We start from the raw sequence: 10933 nt of genomic DNA on the forward strand, positions 1-10933 counted from the left end.
AGGCGACGTAACTCTGCCTAATTGTTTTCGTTAATTTCTAATAGAGGCTATAGTATGATATACGGCAATCATAGCCGTACGGGCTCCCATTTTTGTATAAGGGGGGGGGGGGGGGGGGGGGGGGTGGGGGGGGTTGCAGGCTTATTTGTTCCCGAATTACGACGGCAGTGAAAGAAGGTAACACATAACAAATGTTCAAAGATTATTTTCTTTATTTAAGAAGAATACAAATATAGAGTTTAGTAAGAAGAAGACTTTAATATTGTAGAAAAACAAATCTCTTAAAGCTGTCAACAGGCGCGGCTGGTCATCTCAAAGAATAGGTGACTTCATTAGTATTGCCGGGCTCTGCAAAATAAAATGCAATTGCAGATTCATTTGATAGTTATAATTACATTATTATCAATAAATAAATAACATTTCGAGTTCATGGAATTGGAACCACCTTGCGTATTAGACAGTACAAAATATAAGTAAAGTATCAATACTATGTACTATTTGAATCGTAGTAGGAGTAGGAATAGGAGTAGTTGTGGAAGTAGTGGTAATAATAGCAGTAATACCATTAGAGAATACTCAACGAGTTACGAGGCAATACCGTTCATCTTGCACGAGTGATTTTATGTTGTCCTTCACGAGAGCTAGAGAGACAGAAAGACAGTAGTAGTGCTGTTACTGGTGGTGTTGTAGTGGTAGTTGAACTGCGTGCATATTTGTGGATTTTTTTTTATGTCACTCGTATATTACAAAAGAAACCCGTCTTTTATACCTGAAAGTTCTTTACATGAAGAACATAGCGAGGACAGCGAGAAGCATGGTCGCGATTGAAGCAACCATCATGACCCCGTCTGAAAGGAAAGGATAGAAATGTTTGTTAAATGACATCTCAGCCCATTTTAGACTACGGCTCCAAGTCAGGCACGGTGGAAGCAAGAAGACATGGGGTTGGGGTGGGGGTGGGGGGGTGGCTGACTGAGATCGAGGGGGAGGAGGCGAGAAAGAAAGTTATATATATATATAGTGGTTTGAAGTGTACCTACCGCTGTTACACAACATGTTAATATCGTTCACGACTTCGACTCTGAGTTGTCCATAGACAGCATCATTGTTGCAATCGGCGAGGCTAATGCAAGATTTGAACTTGAGGTGTAAGCTGTAAAATAAAACCAATTATTGTGGGAATTTCGTACAAGGACACGATCTGACTAACAGTAAAGTCTACAATGTAATGTTGTGTATACATATTATGACGCTGGTATATATTTCACGTTACCTTTTATTGTATTTACAGTGGTTTGACCAACTATAGCCGATGTATTTTTCGTGCTGGGGTGTCGTTAAACATTTATTCATTCATGTTTCGTAAAGGTTTCTATGTAAGCTTTATATATAAAATGTATTCAAATGTCATAATATATATATATAACATAGCCAAATGTTTGTTTTTTATATATACTGACTACATGTTTGTGTTCGTTTGTAATACTTAAAACAACTTTTTCTTTTTTCTTTTTCTTAGTTGTGTTAAGAATTTCAACAAAACAGTGGCAACACCTGGCTATTTCAGCAGAAAGGCTACAGCGAATTTAATCGGTGAATTAAAAGAAGAAACAAAATCACCTACTGACAGGATTGCGTCCTATATTTCAATATACCAGCTGGAGAAACCTGGTTCAGTAACAAAATCACCTACTGACAGGATTGCGTCCTATATTTCAATATACCAGCTGGAGAAACCTGGTTCAGTAACAAAATCACCTACTGACAAGATTGCGTCCTATATTTCAATATACCAGCTGGAGAAACCTGGTTCAGTAACAAAATCACCTACTGACAGGATTGCGTCCTATATTTCAATATACCAGCTGGAGAAACCTGGTTCAGTAACAAAATCACCTACTGACAGGATTGCGTCCTATATTTCAATATACCAGCTGGAGAAACCTGGTTCAGTAACAAAATCTCCTACTGACAGGATTGCGTCCCATATTTCAATATACCAGCTGGAGAAACCTGGTTCAGTACCTTTAAGTGAATACAGTGAAACTCCTCTAAACCGGACACTCTCCAGACCAAGTACAAAAGTCCAGTTTTAAGAGGTATCCGGTTTAGAGAGGTTCTCTTCTGTACAGATATGTAAAAGGGGGCCAAGATAAACTTCCAGTTCCGGTTTACAAAGAGTCCGGATTTGAGAGGTTTCACTATACACGCCTATGGTGAAACTGTTTCCATTAATAGAATTTTATATACATAAACATGTAACCTTAAAATATAGTGAACAAGAGTTAAGAAAGAGAAACTCCTTTTATGCATGTGGTGATAAATTATTTTATGGAAACAAAATAATCAGTACAGTTGTAATTCAAACTAAAACATATCTTTATTTGTTGCCTTTAGACTTTTACCTATCTACTTATGACCTACCTTCCAGCATGCATACATACATACATACATACATACATACATACATACATACATGCAAACAAATATACATACATACATACATACAATACATACATACATACATACATACAGCAACGGCATGGGGCAATTTGTGAGGCCAGAAATGATTTAATTATCCCCTGCACCAGTATGTTAATATCTATGTATGTAATAGTCAACCTCGATATACATACAATATATAGATATTCATACATCAATACATACTAGCCAGTACCAGGGCTGCCCACTGTTTCATGCACGTAAGCGGGATCGACCGCGTAGACTGTAGGCCCCATGCATGTGGTTGAGTTAAAGATCATCCTTTTTATGGATGCCTCAATAGCTCAGAGCGCATCGTGGTTAGTCTCGCAATTTGCGTGCGATTCGGTGCCACAGGTTCGAGTCCCAGCAACGGCATGGGACAATTTGTGAGGCCAGAAAGGATTTAATTATTCCCTGCGCCAGTGCGTTATATGTATGTAACTGTCAACCTCGACATACATACAATATATAGATATTCATACATCAATACATACTAGCCAGTGCCAGGTCTGCCCACTGTTTCATGCACGTAAGCGGGATCGACCGCGTAGATTGTAGGCCGCATGCATATGGTTGAGTTAAATAAACTTCCTTTTTTATGGAAGCTTCGATAGCTCAGAGCGTATCGTGGTTAGTCTTGCAATTTGCGGGCGAATCGGTGCCACAGGTTCGAGTCCCAGCAACGGCATGGGACAATTTTTGAGGCCAGAAAGGATTTAATTATCCCCTGCGCCAGTGCGTTAATATCTATGTATGTAATAGTCAACCTCGACATACATACAATATATAGATATTCATACATCAATACATACTAGCCAGTGCCAGGTCTGCCCACTGTTTCATGCACGTAAGCGGGATCGACCGCGTAGATTGTAGGCATGTGGTTGAGTTAAAGAACATCCTTTTTATGGATGCCTCAATAGCTCAGAGCGCACCGTGGTTACTCTTGCAATTTGCGGGCCATTCGGTGCCACAGGTTCGAGTCCCAGCAACGGCATGGGGCAATTTGGGAGGCCAAAAAGGATTTAATTATCCCCTGCGCCAGTGCGTTAATATCTATGTATGTAACAGTCAGCCTCGACATACATACAATATATAGATATTCATACATCAATACATACTAGCCAGTGCATACATACATACACACATACATACATACATACATACATACATACATACATACACAAACACAAACACACACACACACACATACAGAGAGAGAGAGAGAGAGAGAGAGAGAGAGAGAGAGAGAGAGAGAGAGAGAGAGAGAGAGAGAGAGAGAGAGAGAGAGAGAGAGAGAGAGAGAGAGAGAGAGGAGGGAGGGACATACACACACATTCATACTAAAACATTCAGGTATCAGAATACTAGTATATATATAGCTGCCAAATTTTAATACAGGATAACATATACCACGAGTTATGATATCATACAGTGACAATGACATATATCTCTGACTGACAAGGTTCTAGTCAACTTACATAAAACTCTGTCCAGCCCGTCTATGCTTATAAACAGAAGAGTCTACAATATGTTTATAACCAACTTACATGCATAACATCAAGTTATTCTGTTCATCGGCCGATGCCCCGACCATGAGTTCATTTCGGCAAAACTCGGCACGTTTGACGTCACATTCGGCGTGTACCGTAGCAGCCACGCCTGTTCAATTAAAAGAGGAGTACATTATAATTGCAGTCCTTAATAGGAAATAAGCACGAAGATATGTAAAAACAAACTCTAAAACAAACAAAGAAATAAATAACTCTCACCTCCAATATCCTCACCTCCGGAAGCACATAGTGATATTGGACTTTGGGCCACCTTTCAAAACGTGATTATGTTATTAACTGGGTGTTTTTATATTGGTCTTGGTATAGGTCCGACGGCAGCTGTGTTGGTCCGAGCTCAGGCTGGATATACTGGAGATGACCAAAACTATGCAACAGTTGGGCAACAACGCCGACATTGTTAATTTTTGACGAGAAAAATTTAGAAAAACGTATTTCTCAGAAATTATTTCAAATTATGTTAATTTAGTTGTGTATACATTGAAGGTCCTTTATCAAACATTGTGAGATACCAAGTATATATCAACAAAAAATACGACTTTTTAGTGAAGTGGGCATTTTTTTAGAGCAAACAAAACTCCAACCCGTTACTTTTAATAAAATGTCTATTGTTTGGTAATGTATGATACCAGGTTCGGTTTTCCCAATATACTTAGCGGGAATATAATATTTTAATCACATTTGGCGTGTTTACATTGGGATATTTGAAACAATTTGAATATACATGTATTACGTTATTATTCAAAGTTGTTTGCGTTTCGTTTTTCGGTGGTTTTCTACCTTTCAGGTTTATGCTTTCATCTCTTGCATATTTATAACAAACCTAAGGACACCGATATATATTAGCACAATGCAAAGTGACACTATTCACAATAATTCTATTGTATATTTATATCTCATAATGTAATGTTCAAACATCTGCACGCACATTTTGAAAGAAGTAATTGTGTAACGTATTTTGTTTATTAGCATACCTTAAAACCAATTATGTACGTGTATCTGCTATAACTTCTCTCTTTCGAGTTAAAACTCGCAGAAAAATAAATATAGTATCAAAAACTATTTTAACACGTATTTTATAAGGTATACATGTTTGGTTGTAACATTTATAGAAATAAAAATTACATTTTATTTCATAAACAGCGACATTTGTCTTAGCGAATTCAAGTTCTTGGGGTGTGTTTTTTTAGACACGTTTATACACGTACTGAAACTAATCTAGTGATCAATTGTTTCTACTGCAGCCTCATTGATCTGTGCTTGTTATAAAACAAAAAATATATAAAACAAACACAGACACAGAATGTAACGTATTTTGTTTCTAATTGTAAATTAATTCTCAACATAATTTCACTAAATTTATGTGACAATTACAATAAAAATATTTAAATTAGCTATAACTACTAATGAAAGGTAATTCAATTTGGCTTGTTCTAGTTGATTTAAATTTGGTTATTGGCATTTAGGAATAAATTGTACTCCTCTTCTTTTTGACTGTCTGTGAATACTGGCATAGATTGGTAGGCTACCATTGATTTGTGCCTTTTGACGGGTTTCTTCTCATTAATTAAGTGATGTTTACAAATAGTAACGTTTTTTTGCGTAAATGATTTCGGTGCAACGGATTCTGTGCACACCACTTTATTCTCACATAACTCAGCGAATTGTTTTACGAACCGCAGTCTATTTTCCTTTGCTGGAGAGAAGACCGACTGACAGTTATATTTATAACAAACGTCATTTGTCGTTCTATTCTATAAATAGGTCAAAATAGTGTAACGTGTTTTGGTTTTTAAACATCAATTTATGGGTTTGAAATTTGTTCAGATAATATTGACCGTTTTTTAATGTACTTGGTAAAATTTAATAATATTTCATTTAAATACGCATAGTGGTCACATAGGGTTGATACATATTTTGAAAGCGATTAATGACTTAAGTCCTGCATGTTGTACATGCTACACAAAACTATAGTCCTCTTCAATTGTTTAGCCTATACCCTAAGGTTTTTTGCAAATGTTACGTTTAATTCCTATGTTCTTTACATTTGCATAAAAACGAACCCAAACTCCGACAGGTTTTATATACAATTCATCATCTAAAATGCACGAAGTTGACTTATTTTCATTTTACAAAAATATATGTATGTCTAACCTTTTCTTTAAACATATAGGTAAAATACATGTAACCATTCCATGTACATGTAGTATATTGAATCAATTTTGCCAATACATTATTTACTTGATTTTTGTTTTATAAATTATATATTTACACACAATACCTAACCAAACACAACTATATACGAAGCCAGAAGTCGGTGTGGTGTTGGGCAGAGGGCCACCCCTCCACCAATCGTGGGTATACAATATTCTGGCCACGTGTGTGTGTGCAATATGATGTCACAATGAACATCACGAGAGTAAGACCTCATCCACCCACTAAAAGGGAACGTGGCCTTCAGATGAACACTTGCCCGTGCATTAGTAAATAATAAATACTATATATTATTAATAGACATACAACCTGACAGTCATAATGTATCAATATATCTTATAGTTATTTTACAGTGTTTTATCCCAAATAGCGCCCAAACTTATTTATTTTTGAATCAGTGCATTACATTAATGACAAAACAGGCGCGTATCTAAAAGTTTTTTAATAGTGGGGGCCAAAAACCCGTTGTTGCTTTTGAACAGGTGGATGGGATAAACCTTCAGTTTTTAGTTTATTCTGTAATATATATTGTTTGTTATAAGGGGGGGGGGAGGGGGGAGGGGGGGCGTCACACGGAGGAGTAATTCGTTGTCAAAATTTAAAAATCGTGTTGGCGACATCTAAAAAAAATCAAGTTTTCTTTTTACCTTTGTCGGGTCAGAACTACGAACATATTTATTTTACCTATGAAAGACATAGATCTTGTGAATCGTCTGTACTTTTTTTTACAAAAGCGCCGCAAAAAAAAAAAATATCAAAAAAAAATATCATTACGTCGAGACAAATGCTGTCGAATTGTATTTTTCGAAAGTTAACAATGTCAACGTTTTTACCCATATACGCATTATAGCATGGACATTTAATTACCATTAAAATACTTTGGTTTATAATTAAATGGAAAACAAACTGACAGAATCACAACCTACTGTGAATGTACTTACTCAGAAAAACAATTAAGGCCAGGATAATATTCTTCATCTTTGCTTGAAGCGAGTTGACCGAAGATTAAATTATTCTAGAAGAAATGAAGGTGTTATATCTATTGGTCGTGTTCGTCATTGTGACCACGTTAAATTTTGGTTTCTAGGCAACAAACGTGAACAAACGTGACGTACAGTTTAACCTTTAATATTCATGACATGCAATATTGATCGTTTTGACGTTGGTCACTTTAATATTGGTGTGGTATGGATAACTGCAAGGCATCGCACACCAAAAGCGATAGTTATTGGTTCTTATTTCTCGTTCCAGCCAGTGCACCACGACTGGTATATTAAAGGCCGTGGTATGTGCTATCCTGTCTATAGGATGGTGCATATAAAAAAAACCTTGCTACTAGTTGAAAACTGTAGCGGGTTTCCTCCCTATGTCAAAATGACCATATCTTTGACATCCAATAGCGCATGTCACCTGGACTCCCCGGCTGAATCCGCGCCTGAATTGTTTATTGTTTAATGTTTCCAAATTGTTTCTTAAATATAGGTCATACTACAATATATTCCGCTAGGAAGGTGGAAAAGAACATTAGTTTCAAACACACTATAGAGTAATGTTTTGTTATGCAAATAGCCTTAATTATTTATAGGACAAAGAATCTGCATTCAAAACATACAGAGATGTTTGTAAAATGGAAATAAGTCAACTTCGTGAATTTTAGATGATGAGTTGTATATGAAATATGTCATTTGGGTTTGTTTTCACGCGTATGTAAAGAAAACAAGTACTGAATAGGAATTAAACGTAACATTTGCAAAACACTTAGGGTCTAACCAATTGAACAGGACTATAGTAACGGATTTTGTACGTTTCTGGCGACATGCAGAAAACACTTCTTTTTTAAATTCACTGATTGTTGAAGACAAATGTGAATAGCCAAAGCAAAGCAGGTATACCACGCTTCAATTTATTGCAGTCTAAGTTAAAGGCGCTCAGTCACGAATAGTTGACCTAATTATTGACCCAACAAAGTATTATATGACAATATATACATTTGATTTGTATCTAAAAGTACTTTACTGAACTATCTACATAACCAGCTTATTCCACTTATGATTGCTATTTTATAAAAATAATTGAATTATGTCACCGGTCCATAATTCAGAGAAAAATAATCGCTATTTGGAGAGCAGAGGTGTGACGTATTATTTTGAGTCACGTTACGGGCATCCCCCGAATAACCGCAGTGTCAAAACAATTTACCAATATGGTGTAACGAGAACGCACTGTCCTCTGCTACGTAGGGTAAATAGAAAAAATAACAATGAAAATAAGTTTTAAAAAATTAATAAAAACATGTACTGATTGATAATTATTAATTTATTTTAGTAACAGAAGCATGTTAAACGTTGACAATTCCGACTAGTTAGGCCTTTGCATCTATCTGGTAAATTTATCGTTTAGTCGTACCAAAAAAACTAAACGTCTGGATAACAAACACCTTCATTGTTCACCTTTTCAAATTCATTTTATGCAAAATATGCTATAACAGCTGACTTGGGATAGGAATTGTTACATTTTAAAAGAATAGGCTACTCTGAACTAGACGGTGTTTATATACGATGTGATAAAACTCAAAATACATAGTTTTTTTTATACCAGTGACACTGAGACCACTCCCGGGTCCCCCTCTAAATTTATGTAATGTTTCTGTAACAACCGCCCCCACCCACCCCACAGCGACGTGATTTTACCCACATTATAATACATGTAATAATAATAATAATCATAATCATAATCATAATCATAATATACACGGCGGTCGTTTATATAAAATTCTAAAATACATTATACGGTTGTCGTATATACAGCCTCATCACTACGAGCCTGTTTTGTCGTATTTTTTAATGACTTTTCACAAGAAGAGTTCCTAATTTTAAAAATGAAGCGTGTCATTGAATTCCCTCAATCGTAGTTCAATTAAAATCTTTTTGATCATACAATAACAAGGTTTTCCAAATAAATGTCATTTCCATTTATAATCCATATTTAGAGAAATAAGGCCCACTAAATTCGTGATTGAGCGCCTTTAACATACTGCGTCACACGGAGGAGTAATTCGTTGTCAAAATTTAAAAATCGTGTTGGCGACATCTAAAAAAAATCAAGTTTTCTTTTTACCTTTGTCGGGTCAGAACTACGAACATATTTATTTTACCTATGAAAGACATAGATCTTCTGAATCGTCTGTACTTTTTTTTACAAAAGCGCCGCAAAAAAAAAAAATATCAAAAAAAAATATCATTACGTCGAGACAAATGCTGTCGAATTGTATTTTTCGAAAGTTAACAATGTCAACGTTTTTACCCATATACGCATTATAGCATGGACATTTAATTACCATTAAAATACTTTGGTTTATAATTAAATGGAAAACAAACTGACAGAATCACAACCTACTGTGAATGTACTTACTCAGAAAAACAATTAAGGCCAGGATAATATTCTTCATCTTTGCTTGAAGCGAGTTGACCGAAGATTAAATTATTCTAGAAGAAATGAAGGTGTTATATCTATTGGTCGTGTTCGTCATTGTGACCACGTTAAATTTTGGTTTTTCTAGGCAACAAACGTGAACAAACGTGACGTACAGTTTAACCTTTAATATTCATGACATGCAATATTGATCGTTTTGACGTTGGTCACTTTAATATTGGTGTGGTATGGATAACTGCAAGGCATCGCACACCAAAAGCGATAGTTATTGGTTCTTATTTCTCGTTCCAGCCAGTGCACCACGACTGGTATATTAAAGGCCGTGGTATGTGCTATCCTGTCTATAGGATGGTGCATATAAAAAAAACCTTGCTACTAGTTGAAAACTGTAGCGGGTTTCCTCCCTATGTCAAAATGACCATATCTTTGACATCCAATAGCGCATGTCACCTGGACTCCCCGGCTGAATCCGCGCCTGAATTGTTTATTGTTTAATGTTTCCAAATTGTTTCTTAAATATAGGTCATACTACAATATATTCCGCTAGGAAGGTGGAAAAGAACATTAGTTTCAAACACACTATAGAGTAATGTTTTGTTATGCAAATAGCCTTAATTATTTATAGGACAAAGAATCTGCATTCAAAACATACAGAGATGTTTGTAAAATGGAAATAAGTCAACTTCGTGAATTTTAGATGATGAGTTGTATATGAAATATGTCATTTGGGTTTGTTTTCACGCGTATGTAAAGAAAACAAGTACTGAATAGGAATTAAACGTAACATTTGCAAAACACTTAGGGTCTAACCAATTGAACAGGACTATAGTAACGGATTTTGTACGTTTCTGGCGACATGCAGAAAACACTTCTTTTTTAAATTCACTGATTGTTGAAGACAAATGTGAATAGCCAAAGCAAAGCAGGTATACCACGCTTCAATTTATTGCAGTCTAAGTTAAAGGCGCTCAGTCACGAATAGTTGACCTAATTATTGACCCAACAAAGTATTATATGACAATATATACATTTGATTTGTATCTAAAAGTACTTTACTGAACTATCTACATAACCAGCTTATTCCACTTATGATTGCTATTTTATAAAAATAATTGAATTATGTCACCGGTCCATAATTCAGAGAAAAATAATCGCTATTTGGAGAGCAGAGGTGTGACGTATTATTTTGAGTCACGTTACGGGCATCCCCCGAATAACCGCAGTGTCAAAAC

General features: G+C 35.7%; 1 protein-coding gene across 2 annotated transcripts; it reads right to left on the minus strand.

Annotated features, from left to right (window-relative positions):
* Window positions 1-202: 202 nt before the first annotated feature.
* LOC121380556 lies at window positions 203-9743 on the minus strand. Of its 2 annotated transcripts, XM_041509422.1 has the most exons (6): window positions 9681-9743; window positions 7211-7284; window positions 4035-4146; window positions 1041-1153; window positions 770-848; window positions 203-348 (listed from the first exon to the last, which is right to left on the minus strand). In XM_041509422.1, the coding sequence occupies exons 2-5, from the start codon at window positions 7245-7247 to the stop codon at window positions 781-783; spliced, it is 330 nt and encodes a 109-aa protein (XP_041365356.1). In that variant the 5' UTR covers window positions 7248-7284; window positions 9681-9743; the 3' UTR covers window positions 203-348; window positions 770-780. The 2 variants fall into 2 exon arrangements, with proteins under 2 accessions (XP_041365356.1, XP_041365355.1); XM_041509421.1 differs by lacking the exon at window positions 9681-9743 and having other exon boundaries at window positions 7211-7343.
* Between the last annotated feature and the right edge of the window lie 1190 nt (window positions 9744-10933).

This window comes from Gigantopelta aegis, chromosome 9 (genome assembly GCF_016097555.1).
Source record: "Gigantopelta aegis isolate Gae_Host chromosome 9, Gae_host_genome, whole genome shotgun sequence".
NCBI classification, from domain to species: domain Eukaryota; kingdom Metazoa; phylum Mollusca; class Gastropoda; order Neomphalida; family Peltospiridae; genus Gigantopelta; species Gigantopelta aegis.